This window comes from Dromiciops gliroides, chromosome 4 (assembly GCF_019393635.1).
Source record: "Dromiciops gliroides isolate mDroGli1 chromosome 4, mDroGli1.pri, whole genome shotgun sequence".
Lineage (NCBI taxonomy): Eukaryota > Metazoa > Chordata > Mammalia > Microbiotheria > Microbiotheriidae > Dromiciops > Dromiciops gliroides.
In genome coordinates this window covers 113,652,864-113,669,721 of record NC_057864.1, presented here as the reverse complement: position 1 = coordinate 113,669,721, position 16,858 = coordinate 113,652,864, and the positions used below count along the sequence as shown (strand labels likewise).

The 16,858-nt window shown below is 37.6% G+C and overlaps 1 protein-coding gene and 1 pseudogene across 4 annotated transcripts in view; one reads left to right on the top strand and one right to left on the bottom strand.

Annotated features, from left to right (window-relative positions):
* Nucleotides 1-16,858, bottom strand: part of RPS6KC1 (ribosomal protein S6 kinase C1) — a 203,709-nt gene that overhangs the window by 163,874 nt on the left and 22,977 nt on the right. For all 4 annotated transcript variants that reach the window (XM_044003541.1, XM_044003542.1, XM_044003540.1 and 1 more), the window contains one exon: nucleotides 14,580-14,700. In XM_044003541.1, the coding sequence (XP_043859476.1) occupies nucleotides 14,580-14,700 (121 nt within the window). The remainder of the gene's footprint in view (nucleotides 1-14,579; nucleotides 14,701-16,858) is intronic.
* LOC122753395 lies at nucleotides 1,763-13,236 on the top strand (annotated as a pseudogene).

The following is a 16,858-nucleotide window of genomic DNA, read 5'->3' as shown; positions in this document are numbered from 1 at the left end:
CAATGTTTTAGTCATCATAGTTTACCATACCTTTATATACAAAACTCTGTAGTAACAACTAGTTAAAAGTGAAAAAACATGATCACCAAAAAAATGTGGCTGTATTTTTATTTTAAATCAATCAAGGGGCAGCTAGATGGCGCAGTGGATAGAGCACTGGCCCTGGAGTCAGGAGGACCTGAGTTCAAATCTGGCCTCAGACACTTAACACTTACTAGCTGTGTGACCCTAGGCAAGTCACTTAACCCCAATTGCCTCACTAAAAAAAAAAAAATCAATCAAAACTTTAAAAGCTGATAATAGCAAAACATCTTTTTGTCCTTCAAATTCCAAAAGGACAGTACTATTCATGTTAACTTCCTCAGTGTTTCGGAATAACAGAATCAATGAATGACCAACAATTTTCTCCATACTGCTTACAAAAAAAAGTCTAACTGCTATAGTTATTAGCCTGCAGAGTTCACCACAGCAACAAAATACTACAAATGGAACTGTACAAAATAATGAAAGACATAAATTGCTCATTTATTTAGATTAATACCATACTTTCATTGTATAGCATGTAGCCATATGGGCAAAAATTGAAGATAATCCATAATATTGAACAATCATGGCTCACTTCCTCTATGAATTTAGAAGATACTCCCACCCTCTCATATACCAATTTTTTCAAGATTCATAAAGACTTCAAGCCAGCCAGCATTAATGGTAAGCAAGATACAGATGAGGGCATTAATAGAATAGTTCCTAAACTTTAAAGAAAATTTGCTCCTAAATATTAAGACCAACCACAACTGAAGAAAATTTTAAATTGTTATGCTAGTAAACTTTCAATAAATATGATTTCGACAACTACCCTCTAAAATCTTTTTTTAAACTACAAAGCAATTTAAGTAAAGAATTTAATCTATCTCTCTCAATCCATCATTGTGCTATTTTTCCCCTAAGATCTAAATTTAATAAATATTATTTTAATTTGTAGTAAAAAGAAAGAAAAGAAAAAACCTCCTGCAAACCCAATGTTTGGGTTTGCCTCTCTTATTTTAGTCAATAAATCAATCATCAAAAATTTATGGACTGGGCAGCTAGGTAGCACAGTGGATAGAGCACCAGCCCTGGATTCAGGAGGACCTGAGTTCAAATCTAGCCTCAGACACCTGACACTTACTAGCTGTGTGACCCTGGGCAAGTCACTTAACCCCAATTGCCTCACCCAAAAAAAAAATTTATGGACCTACTATGTGCCAGGCAATGTCATGACTACCCCAACTCTATGAAAAGAACTAGTAAAAAAAAATTACTTTCTAAGTACCTGCCCTTTCTATTTATAGTCTCTTGCTCTGAATAAAAGAATGAAATGGGATCTTTCAGGAAATTATATACCTACCATTTGGCTGTTTAGGGCATTCAAAACTACCTAAATGAAAACTAAGATTGAAAATTAACATCTCACCAAATTACCTTTTATGATGATTTTATTTTATATATGTGTGTTGTGGGAATTTATTTTGATTTGGGGACCCTGCCTTTGGGCTGAGATTAAAAAGCCTTAGGCCCTCAGGGGTTTTTTTCTGTGTAAGAGAGGCTGGTGCCCCTCCCCCTCTGCTTCAGATGAGTCAAAAAGCCCTGTGGGCTTTACAGGACCCCAGGTCAGAAAGCTGGGGGGAAAAGCCCCAGCTCCCTCTGCCCTGGGGAGATCTACCCCAGAGATCCCAGGCTTGTCCTGCCAGGTCCTAGCACAGCCCATGGGGAGGTCCCAAGCATGCAGCAAGGGGCACAGGCCCCTCAAGCACCCCTGGCCGCAGCTGGCAGATTAGCTTGGTTTGTGCAGGGGTTCAGGGAGCCTGAGGTTTGAGGGGAGAAAAGAAAGATATATACCAGGGAGTGAGACACGCTGAGGGGAGAGAACTGACAGAGCGGACAGAGAAAGAACGGTATGGAGAAAAGGTTTTTTTAGTGAGTTAGACTGACGCTACGTAAGGAGGGGTTTTTTTTTGAAGAAGATAGTAAGGGAGTTCAGACAGAAAAAATGACGAACAGAAGGGAGGCTGCTACAAGGACACTAAGGAGACGGTACGGGGGTTGGAGAAGACAGTAAGGGAGGACACACAAAATGGGGATGTCAGAGCACCAGGAGAAGGGAAGGAGAGGTCAGTGAGAGAGAAACACAGGGGTTCGGAGCGGCAGTACAGAGATGAAACTTAGACGGTAAGAGGGGTTGACAAAGTGAAAGGGGCTTGGAGTTAGAAGAAAGGAGCTGAGAAGTGAAAGCAAAGGAGGGGAGCTGGAGTGAAGGAGAAAAAGAGTGAAAGTTGGAGAAAGCTGGAGCATACCCTAAGGCAAGAGGCAGCAAGGGCCCTTATATTAAAAGCAGACAGGTTGTATAATTTGCATTTCTTAACCCTTATCATTTACATTGATTTTTATAAATAAATTCTGCTTTGATTATTTAATTAAGAGGCTTCTTAATTGGGGCAGCTAGGTGGCACAGTGGATAGAGCACTGGCCCTGGATTCAGGAGGACCTGAGTTCAAATCCAGCCTCAGACACTTGACACTAGCTGTGTGACCCCGGGCAAGTCACTTAACCCCAATTGCCTTACCAAAAAAAAAAAAAAAGAGGCTTCTTAATCTTTTGCTTATCAACTTGGGAGCAGAGCAAGTGTGGAGAAATTTTTTAAAGGCCCTAACAGATTGGCTTAGGAAATTAATAGCAATCAGATAGCCAGCAAGTCAAAAGTCCCCAGATTAGTCCTCTAGCCAAATTAGGACCCCCAGTTAGATTAGGCCCTGCAGTCAGATTAGTCCCCCCCAAATTAGGCCCTAAATTAGCTAAAATATTTTACATTTGAATGGCGACCACAAAGGGACTTACAGCCAAATTATAATTTTTCTAAACCTATACTTTTTCATATACTTATAATTTTTATAAGTACCATTATATAATTTTTTCAGTTTAGATTAGATATAGTTAATAATCTTTTTTACAGTGTGTATGTATACACATAAATATACAAAAAATTATATCATTCCTAATGTTTTCTTATATCTTTCCAATCCTTCCCTTGAACCTAAAAACAGCTTCCAAGTCTCCCTATATAATTTTAAATCTAGGCATCATTATTTCTAGTTTGAAAATATGTTGGTTCACAGAAACAGGGATAGGGGAAAGGACTGGATCTGTGATTTCATTCATACAAGGAACTCCCAGTTAAGGAAACTCCCTCTACCAGTGCACGTTCTCTGAAACTTATCACCTTAGATTGATACCTAGAGAACTATGAGGTTAAGTGACTTGCCACACAGACAGTATATACTATGCCAGCCATAGGACTTGAACCCATGTTTTCTTGAAACCAGGACTGGTTCTACTTATTACACCACACTGCCTCTCTGTCATAAAAGTTGGTTTGTGTTCTATTACAATTAATCACACTATTAAAATTAAGCACATATTAAAATTAAACTTCAATTAACTAGAATATTTAAAGATTTGAGAGTTTTAATTGAAAGGGTTAACAAGAAAATAATTTTTGTTTGTAATGTTATTGTTGAAAAACTTTCCAAAATGTAAAAGTATAGTTTCTTGTTTTGGTTACAACAGTATGGTGAACACAATTCAGTGTTCTTTTGATAAATGGGGAGGATGCAATGTCCCTAGGTCACCATGCTAAATGGAAAGGAATAATTAAAGACAGATAATGAATACATAAAAATTAAAGGAAATTCATTTTTTCATACACTGACCACAGGATACTCTGGAAGGCTTTTTTTCCCTTTCAAGTAAATCACTGTTATCAATTTGTTTTCTTACCATTCTTGTTTTCTTTTTTTTTTAATAATAATAAACATTTTTATTTAAAGTTTTGAGTTCCAAATTCTATCCCTCCTTCCCTCCTTCCCCTACCCCTCCCTGAGGTGGTAAGCAATCAGATATAGGGTATAATTATGTAAAATATTACCATATTAATCATTTTGTATAAGAAAACCTGAATAAAAGAAAAAATGAAAGAAAGTGACAAATAGCATACTTCAGTCTGTGTTCAATCAATATCAGTTCTTTCTCTGAAGGTGGATAGTATGCTTGGATCACTGTATTGCTGAGAATAGTTACATTATTTCTGGTTATGCTCAATTCACTATACATCAGTTCATACAAATCTTTCCAGGCTTTTCTGAAATAATCCTGCTTGTCATATCACAATAATATTCCATCCCCATCACATACCACAGCTTGTTTAGCCATTCCCCAACTGATGGGCATTCCTTTGATTTCCAATTCTTAGTCACCACATTCTTAGCTGCTGTGGTAAAGAGCGAAAGCTTTCAACAGTCAGTTAGGATAACTGAGGGACGCCAGTTTTTGAAGGACCACCCTTTTGGGGAGGAGACCGTGACAAACCACCCGTACGTCTGCTAAGCACTCCACTTCTGGGGTGCGAGCTTAAAAACAAGGAGAGAACAGAAGTTGGCCTCTTTTTAGCTGGCTTGCTCAGCACACACACACTGACTCAGGTTCGATAGCGTGGTCCTTGGTGATCGGCCTGGTCCTCCGTAATAGCACGTACTTGACGCGGTTCTCAGTCTCAGAGGTGGCCTTGGGTTTTTAGTGAGTTCTATACAGAATATAGACTAAGTTTAGATCTAAGACTATTTATTTGTATTTCTACTTTCCTATCCCTCTAATCAACATCACCTTGTTTTGTTGACTAATTAATTCCCAAACAATAAAAGCTCTAACTAAAGCTCAGAGGCTTCTTTCACTTACTGGTCTGGGAGATATATATAAGGGAAAGGTTAAAGGGGAGTTTAATGCTCTTGTATCCAATTTTAAATCTCACACTGCTATAAATATTTTATACAATAAGTATTTTTCTCTTTTTTAGGCCATTTTTTTTCCTAATAAAAGTGAAGTACCAAAAAAAAACAAAATAATTGAGGGTAAGTTCCAATCACAATATACTGATGGGCATCCATAATAAATCTCTATACACAAACTGAACTGAGCATAAATATTCAGACTTCATACAATATCATTTAAAGAGGAAAAAAGGAGAGATGGGGGAAACAGACAGAAAAATCATAAAAGTGTGGGGGCAGCCAGGTGGTGCAGTGGATAAACCACTGGCCCTGGATTCAGGAGGATGACCTAAGTTCAAATCCAGCCTCAGACACTTGACACTTACTAGCTGTGTGACCCTGGGAAAGTCACTTAACCCTCATTGCCCTGCAAAAAAAAAAAAAAAAATCAAAGAAAAAGGAAAAATATGTATATATACAAACGTATTTCCAGAAGCTCTTTTTGTGGTGGCAAAGAATTGGAAATTTGAGAGGATGTTCATCAATTCATCAATGACTGAACAAGTTGTGATATAAGACTGTGATAGAACATTTTTGTCGAGTCATTCAGTCATGTCTGATTATTCATGACTCTGTTTGGGGTTATCTTGGCAAAGATATGAGTGGTTTGCCATTTCTTTCTCCAGTTCATTTGACAAATGAGGAACTGAGGCCAGAAGAGTTAAGTGACTTGCCCAGGGTCACACAGGTAGTAAATGTTTGAGGCCATATTTGAATTAAGGAAGATGAGTCTTCCTGACTTCAGGCCTGGAACTCTATTTACTGTACCACCTAGCTGTCCCTGTGATAGAATATCATTGTGATATAAGAAATGACAAGAGGGATGGTTTCAGAAAAACCTGGGAAGACTTATATGGATTCATGCAAAGGAAAGTGAGCAGGACCAGAAGAACACTGTACACAATAACAACAATATTGTAATGACAGTCAACTATAAAAGACTTAGCTACTCTGATCAATACAATAATCCAAGACAATTCCAAAAGTCTCATGATAAAAAATGCTACCCACTTCCAAAAACAAGACAGGTAATGAAGCATTGTTTACTGTTCTTGTTATGTTTTTGTTTTGGGGGGGGGTTTGCAACATAGCTAATACAGAAATGTTTTTCATGATTTCACATGTATAATGGGGTATCATATTGCTTACCTTCTCAATGGGTGGGGGAGGAGTTGGATGGAGGGACATAATTTGGAATCCAAAATTGTATAAAATGAATGATTAAAAAATGTAAAAAATTAAAAGAAAAATAAAAAATTATAGTATGATCTGTAATAAATTTAGAATAACACTTTTTAATAAAATTAAGAGCAAAAAGGTAAATAATTTTGCTAGATGGTACTGAAATTATTGCCAATCAATCTAATGTTAAACGTGGTACAGGAATAAATATGACAAATATTACTTTAATTTTCAAAAGTTCCACACAAAAGCATAAATCCTGGAAAAAAGTAAAAATCACATTGCACCTGCATCTTAGTTCCTTAGAAAATAATTATTCTGAAAATAAAAAATATTACCTATAAAACCCATTATAATTTTGCTTGACAAACATTAACTAAGTACCTGTTAAGTGCCCAGTACTGCGTTTGACACTGTGAAAGAGAAGACATACTGTTTCTGACCTCTAGAAGGTTACAATCTTGCCAGAGAGACGAAGCATAAATGGAAACTGAAATGGGTTAGTGAGCTTCAGTGTCTCTTGATCTGAATCCATATGAAAGAAACAGCAAGAGTATAAATTATACATAGCTATAGCAATAAGTAATTAATAGGCCAGCACTCTTTTGAAGAAAAATATAATGGTAAAAGATTTAAAGTTTTAAAAGTATTAATGTATATAATGTTCTTCTAAGAAATAAGTGAAAACTATCTAAAGTGGGTTTTTATAAACCACCTAATGTCTAAAATATGCCAACAAAGTAGAGCTAGGGAAGTCATTTCTATCTATCTTGCACATAATATCCCTTAGGAGGAAGAATGTTTGATTACCTAATTACCCAAGAGATCATAAGTGTTCCATTTGGGCCTGTTAGGAACATAGCACTTGTTTCCACAAGCTCATTAAACTACATGTACACAACAGGCCAAGGCAATTTTGGTCTCTCGGATACAAATGTAAGAAAGAAAAATAAAAGAAAACAATCTTGCATATGATTTATGTGAGGAATTTGTAACGATTGGAATAACGCCACCTGCTGGATACTTACTGTAGAAGAGTTCTGCCCATGAAGGGAAGGTCTTTGAGGGCAAGACCAGGAGTCAGGAAGTGACGCGAGCTAGTGGGAGGAGGAAGGAAGAGACTGGCGCTCAGTCTCCCTGTTTTTTTCCTGGGGACGCTGGCAGAGAAGGGAGCTAAAAATGTGCTCTCCCTTTAATAGATAGAAATCTAGGCCTTTCTCTCTCTCTTTACCAAATTCTTATTCTCCTTAATAAATGCTTAAAAGTCTAACTCTTGCTAAAGCTTATAATTTATTGGCAACCACTCATTAGATATTTTAGACAGTTTAGCTAGAATTTTAGCCGTTAACAAATTAATGACAAGAAATAGCAGTTTTAAAGACATTAAGACAAAGAGGTCTAGTTCCTAAAGCAGAAAAATGATAGGAAACAAGAATTTATTAAATGCCTACTATGTGCCAGGCACTGTGCTAAGAGCTTTACAAATATTTTCTCATTTGATCTTCATAATAACCCTGTGAGGTAGTTTTCAGGTGAAGAAATTAAAGCTATCCATAGTCATATGAAAATATGTTCTCAATCACTATTGATTAGAGCAATGCAAATTAAAACAACTCTGGGGTACCACCTCACACCTATAAGATTGGCTAATACAACAAAAAAGGAAAATAATAAATGTTAGAAAAGCTGTGGAAAATTTGGAACACTGATGCATTGTTGGTGGAGTTGTAAACTGATCCAACCATTTTGGAGAGCAATTTGGAATTATGCCCAAAGGGTTATGGGGATGTGCATGCCCTTTGATCCAGTAATACCACCACTAGGTCTGTATCCCAAAGAGATCATAAAAAAGGGAAAAGGACCCCCATGTACAAAAAGATTTATAGCCACTCCTTTTTTTTTTTTTTTTTGCGGGGCAATGGGGGTTAAGTGACTTGCCCAGGGTCACACAGTTAGTAAGTGTCAAGTGTCTGAGGCTGGCTTTGAACTCAGGTCCTCCTGAATCCAGGGCCAGTGCTTTATCCACTGTGCCACCTAGCTGCCCCTATAGTCACTCTTATAGTGGTGGCAAAGAATTGGAAATTGAGGGAATGCCCATTAATTGGGGAATGGCTGAACAAGTTATGGTATGTGAATGTAATAGAATACTATTGTGCTATAAGAAATGATGAGATTTCAAAAAAACCTGGAAAAACTCACATGAACTGATTCTGAGTGAGGTAAGCAGAACCTGGAGAACATTATACACACAGTAACAGCAACACTGTGTGATTATCAACTGTGTTAGAATTAGTTCTTCTCAGCAACATAATGATCTAAGACAATTCCAAAAGATTCATGATGGAAAATGCTCTCCACATTCAGAAAAAGAACTATGGAGACTGAATGTAAATCAAAGCATAGTATTTTTATTTCATTTTGTGATGTAACTTCTGGATGCTAGTCACATGCTTTCTCCTCAGGCTTGGACTGGCCTGGTTCTGACAATGGTTTTCTCAGCAAGGGGGTGGCACCCTAATTCTCACACTCCCCCCTGCCTGCCGTGCTTCGTGAAGAAACATCATTTCCTTATATGAAGCAATAACATTACAGATACGTATGACTAACAAAGTAAAGGGAATGAAAAGAGAAAAGAAATTGAGCGATGCACTCATTGACAGAAGTTAAAGGAGGCCCTCTCCCCTTTAGCAAGTAGACATTACAAACAAAGAAAAACTAAAGAGGACACTCCCCTTTAGTAGGTAAATATTACAAATAGCGTATGGATTGGGGAAAAGGAAAAACAGGAAAATGTCCATTTGAGTCTTTGAAAGTCTTATCTCAAATGCCTCTTGGGATGTCCTCTGGGTGTGGTTGTAGAGTGAAAGTTTTTCAGGTGTGGATGCTGATGATCAACAAACAAGTCTCAGCTGCAGAGTTTCAGGTGCCATTGTAAAGACTCTCAGGTGTTTCAGATACTGGTAATCAGCTAGAAAGTTTCCTACAAAATTGATCTTAACCCAATTTTAAATAGCTTTGCTGATAACCAAATCAAACAATGAGACTTCTCAAAAACATGTCTAAGGAAATTCAGAATCTTTTAGAGATTTGACAATTATTGTCCAGTTGTTACACATGAAACATATAATAAAAACTGTAAGGGCCAAATTTATCATGGGGAGAGTTAATTGGGTAGCTGGCCATAATATTGGGGTTCAGAAAATAATGAGAGCCCTCTAGGTCCAAAGTTTCCTCCCTTCCAAACTGCCTTTTTAGTTATTTCTCCCAGGCTAATAAGAAAGGAGATTAACAGCCTCTTTTCCACAAACAAACCAGGTTTTATTAATAGGAATAAAATTTACAACAAAGGTGAAGTTAATAAAGCCAGGGACAAGGGAATAAGGGAAGAGAAAAACAGATAAGCTCCTTGGCTCTAGCAAAGACTGACTCAAACCCCAAACTTGCTTCCAGTTCAGCTAGCTCAAAGAACTGGCCTCACTTCCAATAACTCACCACCTGGGAACTGTAGTTTCAGTGTGAGTCAGCTGTGCAGTCCCTCTCCGTTACACTCCCGAAGCTCACCAAAATGAAAGAGCTTCTCAGAGCCCACATTCTCCATTCTATTTTCTCTCTCCCTCCCCCAAAGGGGATGTCCTTCAAGCTGGATTGGCTGAGAGTGGTCCGCTGCTGCCATCAGTAGTACATCAACAGGTCACTCAGGGCAGGCCAGGTGTGGCTACAATCTAATCATCCCCAAGTAGGTACTTAGTTTCTCATTCTCACCCAATTCAAACAATACTAAATCAATCAGGTGGGGCCCCTAGGTGTCTGCCAGATTCCACTATTTTATCGCATTCCCCCCTTTGTTTCTTCAAGAAACACGAGGTATTTCCTTGATGAAACAGTAAAAATAACAAAATATCATAACCTATGCTAACAAACAATACGTTAATAACAATATAGGAAAGTTTTTATCACAAAACAAAAATTGAAACATTCTTTAAAACTTAATATTACTATAATTTGTTCTTCCTGTTTTTTCTTTCTTGTGGTTCTTCCCTTTTGTTCTGATACTTCTTTTACAATATGACTAATATGGAAATATGTATAACATGATTGTACAGATATAACCCATATCAGATTGCTTGCCATCTTAGGGAGGGGAGAGGGAAGGAGAAAAATTTGGAACTCAAATCTTACAAAAATAAATGCTGAAAACTAACTTTACATGTAATTAGAAAGAAAAATAAAAGACTATTTAAAAACAAATAATAACCCTATAAGGCAGGTACTATTGTCCCCACTTTAGAATTGAATAAACTGAGGCAAACAAAGGTTAAGTGACTTAACCTTAAGTGACAAAGTCCCTAAGTGTCTGAGGTCACATTTGAACTCAGGTCTTCCAGACTCCAGATTCAGTGCTTTATCTACCACCTAGCTGCCTCTAAATGGCCAATTTATACAGAATATGCACAAAAAAGTAATACTGTAAGTGAACATTTTTGTTCAACTTATTAATCACCAGAAAGTGAAAAATTCAGCTTTACAAAGATGAATGGAAAAATCATATTCATCCATACCATGTCCTCCTCTTATGGCAGTTACTTTACTTCTACACAAATGGAATAGGAATTATGCTTTGTTATACTGCACTGAAGTACCTTGTGGAGTGATGCTGTAGTGTTCAGTTGTTTCAGTTTCTGTCTGACTTTTCCTATCTGCATTTGGGGTTTTCTTGGCAAAGATACTGGAGGAGGTTGCCATTTCCTTCTCTGGTTCATTTTACAGATGAGAACACTGAGGCCAACATGGTTAAGTGACTTGCCCAGGGTCACTCAGCTAGTTAAGTGTCTGAGGCCAAATTTGAACTCTGTTCTTCCTGACTCCAGGCCCGGTGATCTATCTATTGCAACACCTAGTTTGTTACCCTTATGAAATTTCTACTTTCCCCAGCATTGCAGTGACAGTACCCTTAAGAATGGAACTGCTTAAGAGATGTTAGAGAACACTGGCTATTATTTGCTTTCAGCAAACATGATTTAAACATAATTTAATATTGTAGAATATTTTTATTAACTAGGCCTAATTTGGGGGGCTAATCTGACTGGAGTACTAATCTGGGGACTTTTGACTATTTGGCTATCTGACTGTCTATCTGACTGCTATCAATTTAATGTGGGCCGTTTATAAAGTTCCACCACACTGCTCTACTCCCAAATTGATAAGCAAAATATTAAGAAGCCTCTTAACTAAATAATCAAAGCAGAGTTTATTTATGAGATACTATTTAAAATTAAGAATACAGGGAAATAAAATGTACAACCTGACTGCATTTGCAGTGCCTCTCTTTCCACTGTGTCTCTTTCCCACCTGCTGGGCCTGGAATTTTTTTAATACAATAAGTACCTTGGCTGCCTCTTGCCTTAAGGCACTCAGGTCCTTTATTCTAACTCTGAGCCCCTTTCACTTTGTAAATCCCCTTGCTTCTAACTTTCCTCTCCTTACTGCCACCGCTGAACCCCTGTGTTTCTCTCTCACCGACCTTCTGTCTGCTCCATCAGTCTGCCCTTCAGCCTCTTTTCTCTGCTCCTAGTCCTTTAGCATTCTCCTGAATCCTTGTAGCCCTATCTCTAGTCTGCCGCCCCCCAACCTTTCTCCTTCTCATCAGCCACCCCCCTCTAACTCCCAGGTCTATATATACCTTTTCTTCTCTCCACTCAAATCTCGGGGCTGCCTGTGCCCCCACAGACCAAGCTAAGCTGCCAGCCAGGGCTGCGGCGGGGGGGGGGGGGGGGGGGCCACTCCAGCCTCACATGCCTCAGCACAGGCTACACCAGAGCCCAGCCTGGACAAGCCCAGGATCTCTCAGATAGCTCCGCTCAGGATGGAGGGAGTTGGGGGCTTTTTTTCCCCAGCTGTCTGACCTGGCGTCTTATACAGCCCATGGGGCTTTTTGGCTCAGCCGAAGCAGAGGGGGAAGGGCACCAGCACCTCCCACACAGAAGAGACCCTGAGGGCCTATGGTTTTCTAATCTCAGCCTAAAGGTAGGGTCCCCAAATCAAGATAAATTTCCACAATATCAATATTCTAAATATTCAAGAGAATTAAGATGATCAAATAAAACCTGTCAAGTGGGTTGAGGTAACTGCTCAAGCTGGGGCCACCACTGACAGCTCACAACCGTGGGTGCACTCACACTTCTGGCCTCACTCCTTATCAGTGTATTAGGAAATGAGTTTAATGTGTTAAGATCACCACAATCTGTTGTTTTCCAAGATGGAAACTGGCCAAGACTCAGAGACTGAATTCCAGATATTGCAGAATTATCTATAGGCTTTTCTGTGGAAGATCTTTCATGGCCTGGACTTGGTGTGAGTAACTTAATCCACAGCCCTCAAGCTACTATTTTGGTAACAGTGAAGCAAGTGGACAACTTGGCTTTACCCAAGAGTGGTGTTGCTTCACACCCCCTTGAGAATGAGTTCCTTCCAGTCTTAACAATGTTGCAAATTTATCAACACATTTTTTTCTGAGGAAACCCCTGTAGTCTTGCAGTTGGCTCCTAGTACGAAAAAAGTGTATATGGTGGGGAAAACAAACTCCGTGTTTGAAGACCTTTCAGTCACTCTGCAACAGCTGCACAATCACCTATTCCAAGATAGCTCCATATTCATATTACCCTGACCCTCAACTCTTTAAGCAAGAAAAATGAAGCTGATTTGCTATTTCTTTCTGAGCTACGAGTCCCACATGGTAATGCAACTTGGTTATACCAGCACAAGCATCTAGCCAGAAATTATTCTCTTGACCCATATTCTCTGGAGGTGGCAGGCATGGATGAAATTGGGACAAAATCCTCAGCAATTCAAAGATACTTCACAGGTGCTTGCTGACTTTCTACAAAAGGTTGCAGATGAGAAGTACAATCTTTATGATAGAATGTAGTAACAGAGGTAATAACACTGGTAAAGACACTGATTCTCTCCTTTTGAGAAAGAGATGGCCTATTACTGAGGCAAAATGGAAAAACAATCCAGGAAGTCCATACAACCTTACATATAACATAAATTACACAGTAGTCTTCAACATAATTTTTGGATCAAGTTGGACCTAGCCATAGCTGTGATCATCATCTCCTATAGCCTGCGGAACATGGATTCCAGAAATGATAGCATTATTTATAGAATGTTAAGTCAGAAGATCTGAATGGATTAACATTCTTCTGTGCAATCCTATAAAAAGAATGTGGGAATCACCCATATTTCAAGATAAGTCTGTTAGTATGGTTTAAAGTGGTTAGTGTATTCAAAATATATTAAAAGGCTAGGTTTGTTTTCTATTTTGTGGGTACTTGTAACCATTTTTCAGAATGGGTAGTATTTATGTAAGTACAGTTGTGACACAAAGCCTTCATCCTGCTATGTTAATAGAGTGGCATCAAAAATAATTTCATTCCATTTTATTTTTTTTAATAAAGTATTTTTTCCCATTACATGTAAAGATAGTTCTCAACTTTTGTTTATACAAGCTTTCCAATTTCAGATTTTTCTCCCTACCTCCCCTACCTCCCCCCTCCCCTAGCTAGCAGGTTCATTCCATTTTAAATTTGGAAATAGGCACCTACCATACTTTAAATATTTATAAATGTTGGCTTGTGTTACTCATTTCCATGGAACAAATGCACTGAAAATATAACAGAAATTTCTTGAGTTCTTGAATGCTCTATTTTGTTGTGTATTATTAAGTACTTGTAAAGTCTTAAGATGATGTAAATATCTTAAGTAGTTATGAGATGGTTTTTATGATCTACAAAAGCCCTAAAATGGGAGACATGCTTATACACATATTTTTAGAATTGACACTGACAAAGGATAAATGCTTTTAAATTTCTTCTGAAAGTGGTAATCTATATTACAGATGTAGGAAAAGAAACAGAGTAGTTGCCTGAACTGGATTCAGGAGACCAGGGTTCTAATTTCACCTCATGCCATGTCTAGCTGTGTGACACTAGAGGAGTGATTAACCTCTTTGGGCCTCAGTTTCCTGTTCCTGAGAGGTCTAGATGGCCTAGGGCCTCTGGCAAAAAAAGTAAATTAATGTGTAGAGTCAGGGTCAATTACCTGGGCCACTTTGGTACTAACCCAAACAGAGAAAGTTCTTGTACAAACTAGAAAATTGCCATGAAGTCAAAGAGTAGGGACATATCCAGCAACATATTCAAAGCAGTTCAGCATGCCTTTTTCTGGGTTATGTGACTAGAACAAACTATTCATAATGTCAGAGGAAGACCAAAAAAGCATTAAAAATAGACTTACAGTGCTCACTACAAATATAACTCTGAGAGTGTATATATTTTAGGTTGGGAAAATACTGCCTTAGTCACATGAAAATAAAGATTCAAGACACCAGATTACAATTAATAGTCTTAATATAGCAAATATAACAAAAAAAAGCATGACTTCTATTTTCAACCTATCAGTAGTTTCAGTCTACCAACTAAATATTATTAGAAATTGACAGTTACTAAGAAATTTCAAAGTTTTCAAAAGTATGCTTACCAAAGACTATTGCTTTAGCAAAAGGTGGAAATAATTCTGTATGTCTGAATAAGTTTTTGTGAATTTGCCAGAGGTCTTTGTGCAGTTTCTTAAAATCACTGTATCTCTTCCAAACGATTATCTGAAGCAAAAAGAAAAAAAGTCACAAATTAATGGAACTATTCATAGTAATGCAACTTGGACTATATATGGTAAATATCAAAAGCCATACCATGCAAGAATTATAAATGATCTTTTTTTAAAAAATAAGTATCCAAAAGTTGTTTTCATGCAAAGGAAAACATAGCAATAGTATAAGTCCTAACCAGTATAGTTAACTGTTTTATGGTTAATCAATATTTACATTTAAAAATATTTAAAAATTGCATTTCTTGCTCTCATTGTTCCATGTAGATTTTTGAAAATTTGTTATACAGATATATTTCCTGCAGTAAATTAAAATGGAGATCACTAATATCATTACATACTTTAATTTCTTTAAAAGCCAGTTCCTACTTCCATGGGGATGGACTGCATGGTCAAATATATAATCTCTCATTCTAGCACCTTATGATTCTGAAGACACAATTACCTATTTAGGTAACTAGTATTGCTGAGTCCTCCTGGACACTTTCTCTTTTCTGAATTTTGTGATATTGCTCTTTCTTGGTTCTCCTCCTGTGTCTCTGACTGCTCCTTTTCAATACATTCTGCTGGATTGCCATCTATGCCTCATTCCCTCACCATGTACATAAGCCAAGGCTTGATCCTGGACACTTTTCTCTCTCAGTGACCACAATCAGCTACTACAGGTTCAATTATTACTTCTTTGCAGAAGACTCCCAGATCTATATAACCCTAGATTCTCACCCCAGTGTGGGTCCCATATTACCACCTGTCTTTTGGACATTTCCAACCAAATGACTCTTGCTCACATCACAGCCCCAATTACATCTATGAGGTCTTGTTGATTCTGCCTCCATATCATTGCTCACAAAGCCACCAATCACTAATCACTACTTGCCTGGACCATTGCAATAACCTCCTAAATGGTCTCCCTACCTCACATCTCACCCCTCTTCCACCTATCCTCTACACAACTGCTGAAGTGACATTTTTAAAGTAATAAACATTTTTATTTATACTTTTGGGTTCCAAATCTTATCCCTCCTTCCCTCCCTCCCTCCCTTTCCCCCTCCCTGAGGTGATAAGCAATCAGATATGGGTTATATATGTATGATTACATAAAACATTACCATATTAGTCATTTTATACAAGAAAACTTGAATAAAAGAAAAAAAAACATGCTTCGTTCAGTGTTCCATCAATATTAGTTCTTTCTTTGGAGGTGGATAGTATGTTTCATCAATAGTCCTTTGGGATTGTCTTGGATTATTGTATTATTGAGAAAAGTTAAATCTTTCACAGTTCTTCATCAAACAGTATTGCTGTCTCTGTGCACAATGTTCTGGTTCTGCTCACTTCACTATACATCAGTTCATACAAATCTCTCCAGGTCTTTCTAAAATCATTCTGCTTGTCATTTCTTATAGCACAATAATATTCCATCACCATCATATACCACAGCTTGTTTAGCCGTTCCCCAATTGATGGGCGTTCCTTTGATTTCCAATTCTTAGCCACCACAAAAAGAGCTGCTATAAATATTTTTGTATGAATAGGTCTTTTTCTCTTTTTGAGGATGTCTTTGGGATATAAACCTAGCAGTGAGTGGTATTGCTGGATCAAAGAGCATGCACAGTTCTATAACCCTTTGGGCATAGTTACAAATATTTTTAAAGCACAGATTTGACTACAGTTAACCCTTCAGTATCAACAGGGTTAGGAGCATGGTGCCCCTGCAATCTGGAAAATTGCATAAAATTTTTTAGCCCTACCTTTGTACCAGAAGTCTGATTTTTTAATTGTTCTTTTATGCAGTATTTACAGTACCTTATTGTAAAATCTGGATTAAGTATTTGGTCATAGGCTATATGGAAGTCAATGCTAAGTAAAAATACTATATGAAAAATAAATTTTAAAAATATAAAATAAATATGAATTTTTTAAATCAAACAAATTTGAGAATACTGAACCTTTGAAATTCCCTAGTTTTATGATTACTACTTTGCTACAATCCTTCTTCATTTTTAATGAACTTCTTTTCAAATACTTTAGGAATCATTAACATGCTCATATTCACTTTGGGGAATAGGCAGAAGCCACTGCAATTCAGTGGTGCTTGCAGGGCTTTTGTTAAATAAAGCTTGGCTAAGCTACTTAGATTGCTGCACTTAAGA